Consider the following 18,685-nt stretch of genomic DNA (forward strand, 5'->3'; position numbering starts at 1 on the left):
ACGCTGTGCTTTGCACTGGGTTTGTCCCCCGGTTCCCCCCAACCCCTTGGTGTCTCTTGTCCCTTCCTGCAACAAGAGCAGGGGAAACTTTCAGATCCTTTCAGTAACCAAAATTTAACAGAGACTCAGACCAGGAAAACAGGAGTTCTTGATGAAAAGTCTCTGCTGGCAGTGGTTGTGCAAGTGGCCACGAATGCCAGAGGCTGGCCTCTCTGCTTCCCTCCCACAGATTATTTTGCAAAACAGACAAAGAATCAGGACAGTTTTCTATTAAATATACCCCAAAGGCCAATTTTTCTACTCTCAAGCGAAACAATTGTGAAACCAAATGTTGTACAGTGGAAATAACCCAGGACAAATCCTCCAGGCTGATCCTTAGGTCTGGCAGAAATAATAACCTAAAAATCAAAGCCACAAAAAGTATCAGGGTGGGGGGTTTTATTGCCCCAAAAGCCAGAAAAGAGTTGGAAGAAAAGCTGAAAGGAGGTTGGATATGCCTCAAGACATTATGTTTGTAATACACTCCATGGACAGTGTGCTTGCCCTTGGCCCCTGGAAAACAGGACTGAAGTCCCAGTGGGGTTGCAGGACAGACACAACTACATTTCCTTGATTTCTCACTAGATGAATTAGATGACTGATGTAGTGTTTTCTGTACAGGTCAGGGGAGGGTTTGTTAGTTTTCATGGCAGAAAAGCTTTGATAGCAGTACAGTGGAAAAGCTCATCTACGACGGCCGTGGTTGGATCTCACACCACCTAGGACAGATTTCCATGTGTCCCTGCAAATCCAGCGGCTGTGCTGAGCCAGCAGAAACAGGAGAGTTCTCAGGACACAGCTCAGCTCCAGCACACGCTGCGCTCCGGGAGCTCCATCTGCCGATGAAAGGATGCGGTACAACCCAGCGAACCTCGTGCATGCACAGGGGAGGGGAGCACCGGGAACGCTCTGGAGCTGCCGATCAACATGCAAAACACAAACCAAAAAACAGGCCAGACCTCGCAATGGATATTCCTCCCTCCTGCTGAAGAAGGCAGAGGCTACAGCAGGTCCTCAGTTCCCAAGGCAACGCCGGCCGGTGGGTCCTTGTGCCGCAAATCGCTCCCTTGCCCGGCGCTGCAGCTCAGTTTCCTCCCCTTAGTTCATGCTCCAGAATTCTTGGTTAATGAGGGAGAGTCAGAGCGTTCAGAGTGCTGGTCACCCTTGTCTCAGTTTTGGCATTTTTCCTCACCAGAGCACCAGTAACAAGAATCATCCCTTGCCTTGTTCACATGAATAACAGAGCCGCCTGGAGCGAGGCTGCTGAGCTGTGCCAGGTGCTCTCAGCCACCCTGGCACTCCTAGGTTACATTGAAGAGTTCTGCAGGCTCCAAGATGGCATAAATTCAGGAAGATGGGGAATATTAAACTCTTCAAAGTAGAAGTAGCTGCCAGCATCTGCTCAAACACCAGCTGAGCTCCATCTCTCCAACAAAGCCGCTAGCGGTAGTTCACCCCCTCACTGAGCCTTCCAGGACTGGCTGGTCAGCAGTGGCCAAAAGCCAGGAAACTACTCAGAAGTGTGTGGCAATGCCAAGAGCCCCCTTCCCATAAAGCTTTTAAGAGTCTCTTCATGATGGCTGGAGGATTACACTGCAAGGAGAAAAGTCTATGCCATATGGAAAATACATCATAATCCGAAGTAAAATGCTGTTTGGATAAATATCATTAATACATACATTGCATTCCCATCACTATTGTCAGAGTAAATGTGCTTCACCAGCAATGCTCCGACTTTTATGGTGCCAGGGACAAGCCTGTGCTCAGGGCGAAGCGGGACGGCGGCTGTACTGGACTCTGTATCTGTTCACTGGCACCCCGTGGACGTTCACTGTCTCACACGTGGTCTTGCAGGGCACCATCTCCTCGTCCTCGTCTCCCATTAGCCAGTCTTGAACCACATCCACGGCCTCCATGGACACGTTCTCCTCCAGCCACCGGTTGTGCCACTCCTCAAACTGCTGGTGGTGCTTCAGCAGCACCACGGGCTGGACCTGAAAGCAGGACAGTAAAGGTCACACTGAGAGGTTTCTGGGGGAGAAGTCAAAGCTCTTGCCTCTCCATACAACTGAGATGTGCATGATTTGGACACAACACAAACAGGGAAACAGGAAACCACATACCTGTGTTCAATGCCTATTTCTAATGTTTGCCCTCAAAATTTGCATGGTAAAGAAAAGGCTCCTGAACTAATCCAAAATACAGAGCATTTACCAGCTCTCCTCCATGTCTCATCCAACACAGAACAGTAACTTCTGGGTGTAGTTTGCAGGAATTCAGCCACAAGACTTCTTATTGGTACCTGTCTTTTTGGCTCCCATCCTCAACCTACTACTGCCCGAGCTGCAGAGACAGTAAAAGGAGATGCACCTGCTTGGCTCGGCAGAGAGCTCCCCTCCTGTACATGTAATCCTCCGAGTTCATGATGAACATCATCTTGTGGGTGTTGAGTTTGAAGCGACAGTCCACGTTGCAGGCGCTTTCCACCCCGATGAGCCTCTTCCAGGAGCTCTTCACCTCGCTGCGCAGGGCCCTCACCTGCTTGCACTGCCACTTGCGAAACTTCTTCAGGTTTCTGGGACAAAACAAGGATGACAAAGCATGTGTCACACCTGGCCATCCCTTCCCCTAAGCTGGCAGAGCTCACAGCACAAGTATGAAGCTTGTATTTCCACATTTAGCTCTCTCCAGGATCTTCCTCCAATCTGTCCAATTTGTGTTTGCTGTGACAAATATTTAGTGAAATGGGAACAAAGCAGACCTCACATTCCTCCCAGAAAGGACTGCTGAGGCAGGTCCGCTCCATTCTAAACACAGTTGCATGAACAAACCTCGGTGCCGTGGTCATAAATTTCTTCCTCAGCATCCTCATGCAGTGCACTGGACTGCACCAATCCCTCTGGACCTCAGAGGTGAGGGCATTTCCCTGGGATTGCTGTATGGCACATTCCCCACACCCACTGCCACACAGGCAGAGAGGGAGCCGCACCAGTTGCTGCAGGTGTGGCTCAGAGGACTGAGCAGCTCACCTTTGCAGAAAGACCGGTTTCAGGAGGAAGCCATCATTCTGGTTGTTGGGAGCTCCTTCCACCCCAACGTACTGCTCCATGTAGTTGGCCAGGTGCTACACAAGGGAGACCAGTTCCAGTCAGATTTCACTTCACCAGGACAAACATCACTGCAAAGAACCTGTTTATTTCCAAGCTGTTTATTCTGAGGCTGATTTATGTTGAAACTCTTTTGCTCTCAGACCATTTCTCTCCATGACCACAACCCCACATCATCATCCCACCTCCCAGGTAAACTTGTCCTCCTGGCAAAGTCTCACATTTTGGAACAAGAAATCAGGAAAGCACTCTTAGACATCTGCTTTGTCTGTGGTACACAGACTCCATGATCTCTGTGGTATTACCTGGACCTCCACAGGATCCTCTGTCTGGGTTTCTTCTGTATCCAGCAGCTCAATGGTCATGATCACCTGTCCTTTCCGCTGAAGAAACATGACCTGTAATGAAGTTACAGGCAGAAGATATTGGCCACATGGGTTCACAGTAAAATGCTATATATTCACAAGTCATTTGGACAACAAATATGAGCGAGGAGAGAAGCAGTGGGGCTTCTCAGTGAGCCAGTCTGTCCCCTCACTGTCTATGCTCTGGTTTTGGTACCTTCTCTCCACATTGCTCTCTCTCCCTATCGTGGGAAGCTTCCAAACCCATTTCTCTCAGGTAAAGTGCCACAAGTCACTTTATGAAGTTCCCTGGCAGCAAGTCCTTACCTTGAAACAGTTCTCATCTGCCATGCACCGTTCAGCCTTCCACTGATAGCTGGTCTCCTTTGCTGCCCGCACACACCTGGATGATAAGTTACCTCCAGCAGCTCCTCGCTTCCTCTCATTCAAGTAGAGCTCAACCACCTTCAAGCAGATGTCATCGCTCACAAGATGGTGAAGCTTCCATTAAAAAAGGGGGATTTCAGTCAGCAAGCCTGGGGCAAGAGTCAACTCTAGTGTGTTATGAAAGGAGCATCAAAGTCAGCACAGCATCACACCTCAGCTGAAGCAGCCAAGTTTAACTCCAGAGACTTCCCACATTTCTCTGTCTTTTTCATGATTTTGTAATAAAAGGAACAGAGAACAATGAGAGGCTGTTGTGCCTTACCTGTAATGCAACTACAACTGGAAGATTTGACTAAGAAAGACTGAACTGGTTTTGTTTTGCCTTAGATATATTTTGGGAATGGCAGAATTTTGAAATGATTGGAACTCAAAAAATGTTTGGATCACAGAATCACAGAATATGCTGAGTTGGAAGGGACCCACAAGGATCATCAAATCCAACCCTTAGCCCTGCACAGGACCATCCCCAAGAATCACACCATGTGACTGAGAGCATTGTCCAAACTCTTCTTGAGCTCTGTCAGGCTTGGTGCTGTGACCACTGCCCTGGGGAGCCTGTTCCAGGAAAAGGCCAGGAAGAGTAAATCCTCTAAGGTGGGGAAGCTGAAGTCTCTCACTAAACTTCTGCTGGGGCGTTTCCCCATCATATATAACTTTTTAATAATTAATTTTCTCTAAGTTTAGTGACACTGTGAGAAAGCTGTCTGTACAGAGGGGTGATGTGCAGCCCCACAGACACCACGGGTCCCTCACCTGGCGGACGATGTTCTGCACCAGCTTGTCCATAGTGAAGCCGATGTAGGCGTGGATGGTGAACATCTCCCTCAGCGTGTCCTCGTACTGCGTCGGGTCGATGTTCCCATCCAGCAGACTCCTCACCATATCCAGGAAGGCAGGGTAGTACTCCTCCAGTTCCACCTCACCTGGGCAGGGGAAAGTGCAAGCATTTAATGCATGGAAGAGGCAGAGTGAAGTTAAGAGATCCAAGGGACAGCACTGCTCAAGAACCATGATGTTCAGTGTGAGAACATCCTCACAGACAGGCAGTTCTCTGTGCCCTGACAGACTGGAACAGTTTCTCTCATGCACTTCCAGGACTGCCTTGTGCAATAACTATTTCTTTGTGGCACCATTTACATTTTAAATCAATGTATCAGATTAATATGAGACACTTGAGAACACCTCAGCACAGTGAAGTCTCTGTGAACTACACATGAGAGCCCTCAAAAGATAAATGGGACTGGCTGCCCTGTTAAATGAGCTGTGTCCACAAATCACAAATACAGCAGGGGTTTGCACCTCTACACCCCTCACAGACCTGCCTGCTGGTCCCAGTTACTCAGATATACACAACTGGAGCACTGGCAACCAGAGCATTAAGAGTGGACTATGTCCTGGATTATTCTTACTTGGTTGCTTCAGCCTTAGCTCCATGGCTGGATCATTGGTCTTCTCTTTTCTTCCCTCACAGAGGAGTTTCTCTCTCTCTTTCTCAGTCCTGTATTCCAGAAGCTGCTTCTGAGCTTGACGATAAATCTTTAGGAGCCTCGAGCACAGAGTCTGGTGAAGGCGGAGGAAGAAATACCAATTATTGTTGACAAAGAAGAGGCTGTAAACATCATCCAGAGTGTTGTGGGGCTCAGCAGCTGTAACATCACAGAAGGTTGCTTTGGTCTCCAAAGGACTGCTTGGCGGCCCAGGCACATGTTTTTTCCGTAGCTCAGGAGCATCCAGGTTCTGCCCCTGGTGGTTTTCTCTGTCCTCGTCCGTCGATTCTTCAGAAATGTTGTGCTCAGGGGGCTGGGAGAAGAACAGCTCAGGAATGAAGTGATGCACAATCTGCCTGATGGTTGCCTGATCCTCCTTTTGGATGGTAGGCTGCCTCTTTACATAATAGCTGATCAGAGCTGCTGCATCTTCCAAAATCTGCTTATCTTCGTAGACAAAGATAAGATGAGGCTCGTTTGTGGATGAACTTCTCCCCTCTGAATGCTGCTCCTGATGCTGTAATCAAGAGACAAATAGATAAAGATCCTTCCAATCCATGCTCAAGAGCCATTCCTGCCAGAAGAAATAAGCCAGTATTAACACTGAGCTTGGGACAGTTGTTTTTGACTGAGAACTCTCAGAGCACAACCACTTCCACATGGTCCCAGGTGCTATATACAGGTCTAGGTCACACTATAAGTGCAGGACACAGAGGGTGGGTTATTTAGCGTCATACACACCTCATCATAGACACTCTCAATTTCATTCAGCAAGCTCTTGGAGCGCAAGGCTTTGGTGTCATTCTGTTTGAAGTTGACAGCCTGGTGGTCCAGGGATTTCAAATAGGCCTTCTCATACTGCTCCCTCCAAATCTTGTTGAAGCCCTGCTGGGCCTCCCTCCATTCCTCCTCTTTTGCTTTCAATCTGCAAAATGTACAGTGTACTTCAGTTCACAAAGGCAACTGTGATGCACCAGAAAGTTTTCAATATTCCTGGAAGTCAGAAATCAATTCAAAAAAGCATCACCAGTGATGGCGAGTTATGCTTTGAAACAACACCTACAGAAAACAGTTCACAGAATCACAGGAGCACTAAGGTTGGAAAAGACCTCTGGGATCATCAAGTCCAACCTGTGACCAATCCCCACCTTGTCACCCAGCCCAGAGCACTGAGTGCCACACTCAGGTGTTTCTTGAACACCTTCAGGGATGGTGACTCCACCACCTCCCTGGGCAGCTCTTCCCATGTTTAACAACCCTTTCTGTGAAGAAATTCCTCCTGATGTTCAACCAGAACTTCCAGTGGCACAGTTTGAGGTTATGTCCTCTCATCCTGTCACTAGTTGTTTAAAAATGCTTTTAAAATTCTTTAAAGATACACAGGAGAATTGGAATTACCTCTTAAGAACAACAGGAACTGCAGTAACTGGGTTTTTCTTGAGACTCTCAATGATTTCTGGTGCTTTGTCCCCATAGATGCGATATATGGCCCGGCGCTGGATCACCTCCGATGTCCCTCCCAGGCAATCATCCAGGCGGAATTTCTCCTGATCCTCTTGGGTCAGCCGTGACAGTTTCTTCTGCACACTCTCCAGCACGCGAATTGTGGCTAAATTGGTCTCCAGGACAACATCCAACTGTTGAGAGTTCACAAAACAACACAGTGTCAGAACAGGCAGAGCAGGAACAGGCTGAACAGCAGCCAGGGTTTGTGGCAGCCATTCCGGCCCCACCGGGTGGAGCCAGGAAGCATCAGCAAGGTTTGTACTGGAAAACAGACCTCTGCCAGTTCTCCCAAAGGTAACATGCAATTTAAAACTGGACTCATGCCTAGGAAGAGCTCTTAGACTCCAAGCAAGTGAAACACACCAAACTCGAGCTCAAACCAACGAACATCAACAGAACTTTCAGGAACTGGGCACCAATTAATACAGGGAAATCCTCGTGGCCGGAGGTTTTGCTTTCTGAGGAGGCAGAAGGGGAGCTCAGCAGCAGAGGTACCTCGAACCGTTCATCCTCACAGCGGTGCAGCTGCTCCTCATACGGAGTCTTCTTGGAGCTGACAAAAGTGGAGTCTTCAGACCAGGATGGAAACGAAACCCAGGTATCATTTAATACCTGCAACAGTGCAAAGACATGATGTGGAGCAATTGTGAGCCCAGAGCTGTTCTCATGGGCTCTGATACTTCTCTCTTTTCTTTTTGCACACTTCTTCCCTGAGTTTCTGCAGGACATTCCACACCTAATTCCCAAGGCACTGACTGCTCCCAGATTAGAAGTCTCTGTGGAACTGTGCCAGGGCCCTGCTCAGAAAACTTGAAGGCACCTTCTCTATCACCTCACACACACAGAGATCACCCTGCAGTCACCAACAGCTGTAAGTAAAGGAGATAGTTGGGAGGAGTGGGAGCATCCACACTGCAGATTTGTGTTCTCAGTGGGAATGGTGCCTCAGGCACTGTCTCAGTGCTCTCCCAGGAGAAAAACTGTTTCCAAAGGTCATACTGACTCTCTGCTGGAAAATTAATTCCAGGATATTTAATATTCTTTTCTGTCTAAAAGAATAAATTTGCGTCTGCACACAGACTGAAAAGTATTAAAGATGTGATCTGAGATGGGTTTAGATAAAATTAGTAAAATGTGGATACTATTTAAATAAATTAGCTGAATAATTGACACAAGACTAAAGCTGGTGACTCAGCACTGAAGAAGGGATTCCACATGCAGAAGCTGCAGCACTTAATTTATGTGAGTGCAATGTGTGTTCAGGGGTTGAACAGGCTGATCCCAAAGTACCTCCTTGCAAATGGCTGTCCTTCCACTGCACTTTGGCTGCTGGTAGGTTTTTGGGAGAGCCCTGTAACTGGATCCGATGCGCTTGCAGGATGCATAATCGATTTCCCGGCTCATTCCATCCCCAGATCGGTCACTCAGTGGAGAAGCAAAGGAAAGCTCTTTCACACCAAGGAAGGACTTGAACTGTGCAAAGAGCTCTGGGAATTTCCTTCAAAAACACAAGTATATTGTTATTTCACTCTGACAGTTTCAGGGTGCTTAATGTGTGTCATAAAACAGAGAGAGAAATATCTAAACAAACTCAGCACTGCAGTGAGAGATCTTTCACCAACATTTTAGCACTGTCATCTTTCTCTCTGAACTACTTTAGGGTCTTTTTTAACTTAAAGCAGGAAAATAATTTCCCTTCACTACTACTGCCTGAGGACAAACTGATCCTTGCCACAAGACTCTCCCTCTTCTGTTGGAAGCCAAACAGCTTGGGAGGCTCACAGCAGAGCTAGAACTATTTATCCTTTACACAGTTCTGTACTCAGATTTCATGTTTATACCTTTATTACATTTTGAGATAGTAAACAGAGAGTGTGAACAGATAGAGGAAAATATCTTCCTCAAAATGCTCTTTAAGAGCTGTGTAGATATGTCTAAAGCTTCAAATTTTATTACTCCTCTTCTTGGATTCTTCAACCAAGGAGATACTTCTGAAGTTAAATTGAAAACTTCAGTAACAAAATTCCAAATGTGTCCAAAAAGTAACAAGTAGGACCTACAAAGTATGACACAGAAGAGATAGTTGGTAACTTACCCTAAAAATGGTGTAACAAGCTGGAGCAACTCAGAGCCAGAAACCAACTCCTGGTTGAAAAGAGCGATGCAACGGAGGAAATTTTCATAGACCTCCTGACTCTTGAGCACCCTGCGAACCTACAACAGTTTGGAAAGAAAGGATCACATCACTTGAATGCCACTTGTATTTAGTTCATGTCTAAGTCATCTGAACCATGGATGCAGTGATCAACTTGTCTGCTCTGCAACGCAAAAACGGAATATGCACAAACATGTCCAATTTCAAACAATAATCTAATTACTACAGATGGTACCATGAGGAAATATCACTGAAAAACAGAGAAAAACACATCTGTAAGGGACAAGCATGCAGGAAAAGGTTAATTAAAATGTTCCATTTATCTTCCAAACATACCTGTTCTCACTCTTCTTGATCTATCTTTCCCCACTACTTTAAAAGTCAGCAAATTGCTAAGTGCTGACACACAAACTGCATAGAAAACCAGCCAATTAATAACCACATAAAAGGATGAAGATGAGACCACAGAATGTGAGAACAAAACCTGACCTTGTCAAAGAAGGAAAACTCCTGCAGCGTTCCATATTTCCCCACTGTTGCCACTGACAGATCTTTGGTACCTCGCAGCTTCATTTTCTTCTGTTAAAAGAACAAGCAGTTATATTTAACATGCTGTGGCTCAAATGCCAGCAAATTCCACTTTAGCGACATCAAACAGCTCCCTGCAAAGACTGAGACCCCGTATTTCCCCAAGAGTGATCTGGAATTGCTGCGTCAAGCCCTTACAGCAATCTCTGTCAAATGTCTCCCAGCTAAGGAGAAACAACAAGAAAAAGGAATCACTTGAGAGAGAATTCCAAAGAAAGATTTTTTTTCCAGAAGCAACAAATTTTCCCTTTCCAGAGTCAATACTTAGTACAGAAAGTCTTGATATTTAGCATCCAACATGCTGTCACACACATTTAAGCATACTTTAAAAAGTCTCTTTTTCTACAGCAATTATTATTTTAAAAATAACTTTGAAATTTTGTATCTCATATCTAACACCCACATACCTGAAAGACACTACTCATTACATCTTTATCTAAGAAATTATCCAAACACAACAAGTAATATGAGGTTATTCTAAGATACCTTTGCTGGGCCAGAAACAGGACGCAGCAGCAATGGTCTGGATCGCTTTTTGCTGTGCTCCAGATTCTTCTCATGCTCAGTCTTCTGGACACTGTTCACTTCACATGGTCCATTTCCTGTGAACTGCAGTAAATAAATAATGACTTCAAGGTTCTCTTCCCAACTGGCATAAATAAAGAATCCTAACAGGACACAGAGAGTGTGGTTAAGTCACCTGTTTGGAGAAATCCCAAAGAAGAGAAGCAAAGTTCATTACTGGCTGTATGATTTTCCATAATGTTTTGCATATTCTACATACAGAGAGCATTCAATATTCTGCCTTGCCCTCAGCACACACATACCAAAGACCTTTTTGCCTCTGGGAGGAACTGTCCAAACTCAGAGAGCAGATCCTCCTGTCCCCGGAACAGATTGGCCACTTCAGTAAACACCTCCTCCTCGGACATGCCTCGAAAGGGTCGGCCCTTGGTGTTCAGCTGCTCTTTCTGAAAACATACACATAGATGTTAAATAGAGTCAAAAAGTGCCTCGCTCTGACAGAAAACTTGTCTTGTGCCAAAAATGTTCAAGTTGCTACGCAACTTGAAATGACCACCTGCCAGCCCCAGGTTCTTACAGTGTCTCCTTTCACACACAGTATCACTAAATCCACTGAGAGTTAGTAAACACAGATCTGGATACAACCCATTTACACCTCAGTCACTGCAAAGTGCCACAATTTTCACATTTTTGCCATTTCATGTGAATATCTATGAGATAGTTGCTGGATAATGACCAGTTCCTGGGAACTCTGTAGCCTGTTCAACAGGCAGAGATTAAATGTGACAACTACTACTCCAACACCTACAATGCAAACCCACTGTCCCTCCCATGGAACACTTTTTACCTGGTAAGTGTGAAGAATTTCTAGAAAGGATCTGTAAATTTCTGGATGGTCAAGGAAGCGTGTTTTGATCTTATTCACATAACTGATGGCATTGTTGAACTCTACAGAATCAGATTCCAGGGGAATTTGGGATTTATCTTCTTTGTATGGAAGCTGTTGCCTGAACTCCTCTGAGCAGTCACTGTGATTGTGTGAGTTCTCCTGGGAGTAGTGCAACAACATCCCACTGCCAGGGAACGCACCGGGAACAGGCTCTGGGGGCACCTGGAGTCAGACAAGACAAGACACCCAAGAGAGAGACTTGTCAGAAAAGGAACACAACACAAGTGCAAGTTCAACAACAACTCAGCATCACTGCTGCCAAGCTGTTTAACTAAAGCATATTACCACCTGAAGAAGAAAGCGAAAAGAATTCATTAGCCAATCATTTCCCTATCTAGTTTATTAACTCCATCCGTGAATATGTGAACGTCTGTGAGGCAGTTGTTGGGCAAAGACTAGTCCTTGGGAACTCTGTGGCCTGTACAACAGGCAGACATTAAATTTGACAACAACTGCTCCCAACAGCTACAGTGCAAGCCTACTGTCCCTTTAAAAGGAGGCAGAAAAATACCTCACTGTAGAAAATTCATCCTCACCAAGGTGCACGCAACTTGCAATGACCATCAGCCCAGGTTCTTACAGAACTTCCTTTCACATCTCCTTTCATTTTGAATAAATGATTCATTAGCCAATCAATTTCCCTACCCAGTTTAACTCCATCACCTAAAAAAGTCCCCTAAATCCTACCTGGTGTAGGAACCATTGACTTGTGACTGTCACGGTGTTCTTGGCCTCACCTGAGATGCTGCAACAACACCACCCACTGCAGCTGCTGCTCCCACTGGTTATTGCACAGGAACTGCCCCTTTTAAGAATATTAAACTTAAGGCTCTTACAGATGGTAATTTCTAAGCAACAGAGAGATCTGAGGGAACTGAGATCTGAAGGATAGTTCCTGCTACTAACTGGAGTTAAAGCACAAGTTTATCAGGAGAATTCACTTTATGGCTCTATTTCAGCCTCCATAACCACACAACAGGAACACAAAACAAGCAGATGCAACATCCATCTGTATCCCAGCAGTTTTGTTTCACTGCAGGATGTTACCAACTGCAGGTCTACATGGACTCCAGGACCTTAAAGACCTTTTCCAACCTGAACAATTTGATGATTTTACGACTCTGTGTATTTTTGCCTATCGCCTAAACAAGTTTCTCAGTGGAAGAATGGAAATGCAATTCTTCCAGGATCCCTTCTTGAAATGTGCCACTGCCCACACCACGTAACGAGAACCTGTATAACTATGTAAGGCCAATTACAACTTCAGTTTTCAAATCTGAAGTATTTGGAGTTGAAGTGGTGTTTCAGGCAGGATCATCATTCCCTTGTAAGCTAAACAGTGGCTTGAGAATAAACTGAGAGTTGGGACCGGGTGATCTTTAAGGTCCCTTCCAACCCAAAATATTCTATTATTCCTTGAATAAATATTTAAATTTACATTAGAACCATTATCATAGGTTTGACAACCATCTAAAAACTTCAGCAACATGCACTACACATAAATCTCCACAGTCTAAATCTCCAGGCAGGAGATGTGTCCAGCAACACACAGAACAGAGTTTATTTAGAGACTATGACCTACCTGACTATTCAAAGGTGACTGTATACTCAACTTCCCATTCTTTGGAATTTCTATCCTGTAGCCCAGAGGGAGAAATGCATTGAATCCTACAATGAGGTCAGGGTGCTCATGGAAAAGCTGAGAAACACGACGGATGACTCCAGGTGTGTCAATGCTAAAATTGAGAAGGGTCTGTTACTTGTATCAGAATGAGAAACACATCTTAAACCTAGAAAATGCCAGAGGAAGTGAAGCATCTGGCTCCTCAGGGATGAAATTTTTAAGAAGTTTGGGAAATTAGCCCAAGCAGAGGGAATGACCAGCCTCACATCGGGAATGTTATTCAGAGAGGAGAGAGGTGAGTGTGCAGGTTGCTGAAGGGGCAAGACACCCACACCCTGCAGGGCTGGCAGGTCACAGGTTCTATGTTCAAGTAGCTTCACTTATTTTCAAGATCTGCATTTCAGAGTGGGAAATAAAAATAGATTTGCCTTTTCCTGTGGATTTCATCTCTGGGAAGTGATGGGATGGGCAGAGGCCCTCCCCCTCCATGTGACTGCAGCACTGGGGGACAGGGCAGTGGGGCAGAGGGGCAATGATGGTGTGAAGGCTGGGGGACCCTGCACAGGCAGAGAGACCCCACAAAGGCTGAGGTCTGAGACCTGAGGGAATGGCTGGAGTTGTGTCAGAGAGGTTTGGGATGGATCTCAGGAAAAGGATCTCAGGTGGTGGGGCACTGAACAGGCTCCCCAGGGCAGTGGGCATGGCCCCAAGGCTGCCAGAGCTCAAGGAGTGTTTGGACAACACTCTGAGGGACAGGGTGGGATTGTTGGGGTGTCTGGGCAGGGCCAGGAGTTGAACTGGATGGTCCTTGTGGGTCCCTTCCAACTCAGGATATTCCACAGTTCCATGAAAGGCTGAGGAGCTCCCCAGAGCACCCTGGGATTTACCTCTGGCTCTTGAACTCCTTCATGATCTCCAGGAAGCCGTTGTACGTGGCAGGGTCGCTGCCGAATCGGATCTTCACCTGGTCCAGGTAGGAAAGTGCATCCTCTACCTGCAGGGTGAGAACAGGGATGAGGAACAGTCCCCGGGGCCCCCCATGGCCCCGGAATTGGGGAGGGGGCTCCTCAAGGCACTGCGGTAGGTGGGACCTGCCCCCGGGGGAGCCCCCACAGCCCCGGGGAACGGGAGGGGCACAAGGTACCAGGTGAGGGGGCTCCGAGGAGGGCCGGCCCCGCTGGGCACCCAGTGGGCTTCCTAGTGCTGGGGGGGATAGCAAGGCACGGAGGGGGGGACACGGCACCGGGGAGCCGGGAACAGGTCCCGAGGGAGAATAATCGCGGTACCAGAAGGGCTGGGCAGGGGGCACGGCACAGGGGAGGGAGAACAGGCCCGGGGGGCCGCGCGGTACCGGGGGAGGGGGACGCGGCCCCAGGGGATCCCACGGAACCAGGGGAGGACAGCGGGGGGAGGACATGCCCAGGGGACCCCCCACGCTACCTGCGTTGGGGGGTACAAGCCCCGGGGGGGCGAGTGCAGCACCGCGGCCAGGGCCGGGCAGGTCAGGGCGGGGCGGGCGAAAGCGGTGGGGACCGGCCCTTCGCGGGATAGGATGGGGAGGGGGAGGGGGGTGGGCAAGGGTCATTCGCGCCCGGCGGGGCGGCCCTGCACTCACGTGCACCGGCAGCTTCTCGTGCGGCGCGGCCCGGCCGCCGCCACCGCCCCATCGCGGGGCGCTGCCTCCGCCGGCCCCGCGGCCGCCGCCACCGCCCCCCGCCGCCATGTTGGATCGGGCGGCCGAACGCGACCCCGCCGCCGGCGCTGCGTCAGCGCGCACGGGCACGCCCACGGCGGGCCACGGCCCACCCACAGGCCACGCCCCCGACAGGACCCGCCCTCCAATCGGCTCCACCCCGCTGGGCCGCGCCCTCGGTCAGGCCACGCCCTCCCGGCCGTTCTAGCGTCGTGGCGGGAGCGGCGCTTGAGGGGGACAGGGGTTTCTGAGGGTATACGGGGGAGCCGGGATGGAGGAGATGTGGGTCTGAGGGGACCGGGATGGAGAAGCCTCGGGACTGAGGGGACAGGGGAGCCGGGATGGAGGAGCCGCGGGTCGAGAGGAGCCCGGGGGTCTAAGGCGACCGGGGAAGACGGGCAGCAGCGGGAGGAAGGCGCTGCGGGTCTGAGGGAACCCGGGGGACTAAAAGGGACACAGGGAGCCGGGATGGAGGAGCTGCGGGTCTGAGGGGACGGGGGAGCCGGGGCAGGTGGGATGGAAGAGCCCGGGCGTCTAAGGGAGCGCTGGGGGCTGAGGAGACCGGGTGAGCCGGGATGGAGGAGTTGTGGGTCTGGAGGGGCTGGGGAAGCTGGGATGGAGGAGGCCGGGAGGCTGAGGGAGCCCGGGAGGACTGGAGGTGCCGCCGGGGCTGGAGCAGGCGGGCGGCAGCGGGATGGAGGGGCTGGGGCTGGAACCGCGGGGCTGGAGGAGTCCAGTGGCGCTGAGGGAGCTGGGGAGGCCGGGACTGGAGGCGCCGGGGGGGAACTGGAGGATCTCGGAGGGGCTGAGGAAGGCCGGGGTTGGAGGAGCCCGGGGGAGGCTGGGGTAGTCCTGTGGGGCTGGAGGGGCCGGGGCTGGGGGAGCTGGTCTGGGGAAGCCCGGAGGGCTTAAAGGAGCCAGGGGTGGAGCAGCCCCGAGGATCCGGGACTGGGGGAGGCCATCAGTGGTTCGCACTGAGCTCCAGGGTTGCTCTAGGGTAGCTGGATAAAATGTGGGGTTAGGGTCGTTGGGCGGCTTTTTTTGTGGTTTTTTGTTTGTTTTGATGGTTTTGTTTTTTTCCTTATTTGCCTTTCTCACGGGTTTGGCTATGGTAGGTGATAGCAGCAGAAACACCTTTCAGAAGAGACGTGGGCTGAAAATTGCATTAGATTGTTATGCTGGTAAGTACAGGTTGAAGTAAAGATGCTTTAGAGCATTCACTGGTTATTCAATGCTTAATAATAAAGGAAATAAATAAAATTTTTTACAAGAGCAATCCTGGAAGAAGCATGAGAGGTATCACAAAATACAGCTCTTGGCTGGTGAAGCACCCTGTAACTGTGCAGGAAAGAGAGCACGGTGTGACTGTACAAAAGCCCTTTATTCCACCTTTTGGAAGGAGTAGCTCAGACATATCCTTGGAGTACTGTCAGGTGAAAGAGTAACAGCATTGATCCAACCTCCTCCACTACTTTCTTTTTTTCCTACTAGATTCTCCTGAGGTGGCCCAATTTCTGTCTTTTACTGCTATTATTAACTTGAGAAGTCTCATTCTCTTCCCTAATTTGTGAAATGAGCAGAATCAGCTGCAGACAAATAACTCCTGTGACTTCTGTTTTCTGTCAGAGTGGGGTTAACAGCCCTCAGTCACTGACAGCATCAACACCTTTGTTATAAGTAAATGAAACTAGGCTGAAATGTAGCAGTAAAAATTTATTAAAGATTTATATAAAATGCAAATAAGCAAAACGGCACGCTGGGCGGCCGGGGAGACCCCTGCTCCACTCACGGCACTCAAATGCAGGGGGCAAAACCAGTAACTTTTATACCTTTATCAATTCCCTTCCCACAGTCACTTGTTATTCCTCTATTGGATCTGAGTTTTGCAGGTCTGAGTCTGGTTGGTTCTTTTGCAGGCCTACTTCAGTCGCCAGGTGCTTTTCCTCTCTATAGTTTTAATTAGTCCTTCGTCCTTGAGGCCTAGTGTGTAGGCATTTCCAGATGTTCATCCTGGATTTTCTTTATCGTTCTCGTACTTGACCCTTTGATCCTTGTCCTTCCCTTCGTTACTTTATGCGTACACTTTTAGATAATATACTTTTAGAAAAACAAGATACAAAATACTTATTCAGCAAGGCACAGTAATTCATCTTGTCAGCTTGAGAACTACAAGCTGCAGGACTATCAGCTTATAATGTTGACAGATTCATTAACCATTCTGCAGCTTACAGTCTCCCAGCCTTAACAGAACATTGATTACAATAACATATATATATATATAGGAATATAACGTGCAATACAATTTAATGAGTAAATTACTTTACTACTACTAATTTATTACACCTTGATAGTTGTCATAGGTTTACTTGTTCTAAAAAAACAGGCAGGGAATTTTTCTTTCCCCTGTGTTGCTGTAAGGGGGGGATGTTGAAAGGGGGAGGGTAGTTTTCGCCTTGGGTGATTGACCCACACCAAAGAACTAACCAGCAGATCCACATTCCAAGCTGATGGCCCTCTGAAGACTGTGGGGAGAGGTGATGAGTTTTTTTCCCTCTCCTCGGAAATGGGAGGCACTTCACTTTTGCTCTGACTGTACGGAGGGTGTGTGTTGGAGGGGTCCGAGGTTCACTTTGGTTTTGACCCGGTCATCTGGATTGTTTTCTGGCCCCGGTGTGCCTCTGTTTTCCTGGGCCCTGTTCTGCCCCAGCCCAGATCTGCTCGGATTTCATCGGAGAGGCTTGACCCACCTGCAGAGGAACCTTTTTGGGAGGAGGTTGCCCTTTCCCTCTTCCATTTCCGTGTTGGCAGCGGCGTATGTCCATCGATGAAAGGGGGGAAATCCTGGCCTCATCCAGATGCAAACAGGGTGAGTTTCAGGGGAAAAGCCCCCTTTTTCCCCTTTTCCCCTTTTCCCCTTCCCCTTCTCTGTGGGGGGGGGAAGGCCTCCATTTTCGGCTTCTCCCGCCGACCGGGGCCCAACAGCGCCCCCTGCTGGCCAACGCCGAGCACTGCAGGCTCCGCCCCTCCAGGGATCCAACAGCGCCCCCTGCTGACCGTTGTTAGAATTGCACCAAAAGGTGGAAAAGTACCGACCTATTTCCTTTTGAGGGGGATTTTTGGGTACAGGATTATTGGTTTGATCATTTTTTGTATTCTTTTGTTGTTCTGCCAATACACATATATCATTTAATAAAGGGCTGTTATTTTTCCTTTCTCCATACTTCCTCAATTAGAGCCTCTTAATTTCAGATTTACAATTGCTTAGAGGGAGGAGTTTGGTCTTCCTCATAACTCATCCTCCTTAGCAAAACACTTCAGTCTCATTAAACTGAGACAAGAGGATAGTCCATGACATCACAAAGGGGCCCATAGCACACAGGTTGGACGGCACTCTGACCTTGTGGGGTGTTGGTTCTTTGATTTCCAGGGCCCATTCCGGAATGGAGAGGATAGGCCATGACATCACAACGGGGCCCATGGCACATGGGTGTGGCTGCTCTCTGCGGGTGTGGGTTGTTGGTTCTTTGGTTTCCAAGGGCCATTACGAACGGAGACGATAGGCCGTGACATCACAAAGGGGCCGATGGCACATGGGTGGGGCTGCATTGTTGGGTGTGGGGCGTTGGCTCTTTGTTTTCCAGGGTCCATTCCCGAATGGAGAGGATAGTCCGTGACATCACAAAGGGGCCCATACTACAGAGGTAAGGCTGCAGTGTGGGGGAGTGGGATGTGTGTTCTTTGTATTCCAGGGGCCTTTTTGAATTGGAAAGGATAGGCCGTGACATCACAAAGAAGCCCATGGCACGTGGGCGGGGCTGCATTCTAACAATGTGGGGAGCTGGTTTTTGGGTTGCCAGGGGCTATTCCGGAATGGAGAGGATAGACCATTGCATCACAAAGGGGTGCAAGTTACATGGGGTGGGCTGCTCTGTGAGGTGCGAGGCGCTTGGACATTGGTTGCCAGGGGACATTCTTAAATGGAGAGGGTAGTCCGTTGAGAGATCCTGGATCCGAATCTCACTGAATTATTGATATGGGTCAGAACCAACTCACTGTGAGTGTGTGTGGGCATGTGAGGAAGGGCTGGGCCTAGACCTGCAGGAATGTTGTAAGGCCTTCACATAAGGCCTGCTGCCCATGCAGAGCACATGGCGCGGCTGAAGGCCCTGCAGCCGGCTGTCAGTCAAGGCAGAGCTGCCTTGTACCCAGCCCACACCACAC

The 18,685-nt window shown here is 48.8% G+C and overlaps 1 protein-coding gene across 2 annotated transcripts; it reads right to left on the bottom strand.

The window, feature by feature from the left end:
• Positions 1-653: 653 nt before the first annotated feature.
• SIN3B (SIN3 transcription regulator family member B) lies at positions 654-17,574 on the bottom strand. 2 transcript variants are annotated; one of them, XM_027701630.1, is made up of 21 exons: positions 17,558-17,574; positions 16,949-17,178; positions 15,554-15,617; positions 13,659-13,765; positions 12,730-12,883; positions 11,046-11,309; positions 10,501-10,644; positions 10,160-10,282; positions 9,575-9,664; positions 9,026-9,144; positions 8,221-8,428; positions 7,426-7,542; positions 6,823-7,061; positions 6,166-6,349; positions 5,347-5,941; positions 4,691-4,860; positions 3,818-3,991; positions 3,452-3,544; positions 3,069-3,163; positions 2,410-2,614; positions 654-2,033 (listed from the first exon to the last, which is right to left on the bottom strand). In XM_027701630.1, exons 4-21 carry the CDS (start codon positions 13,679-13,681, stop codon positions 1,803-1,805), a joined length of 3,228 nt encoding a protein of 1,075 aa, XP_027557431.1. In that variant the 5' UTR covers positions 13,682-13,765; positions 15,554-15,617; positions 16,949-17,178; positions 17,558-17,574; the 3' UTR covers positions 654-1,802. The 2 variants fall into 2 exon arrangements, with proteins under 2 accessions (XP_027557431.1, XP_027557430.1); XM_027701629.1 differs by lacking the exons at positions 15,554-15,617; positions 16,949-17,178; positions 17,558-17,574 and adding an exon at positions 14,387-14,494.
• Positions 17,575-18,685: the final 1,111 nt, after the last annotated feature.

The sequence above is a fragment of the Neopelma chrysocephalum genome, unplaced genomic scaffold, assembly GCF_003984885.1.
Source record: "Neopelma chrysocephalum unplaced genomic scaffold, ASM398488v2 Primary Assembly neopelma1_164, whole genome shotgun sequence".
Taxonomy (NCBI): Eukaryota; Metazoa; Chordata; class Aves; order Passeriformes; family Pipridae; genus Neopelma; species Neopelma chrysocephalum.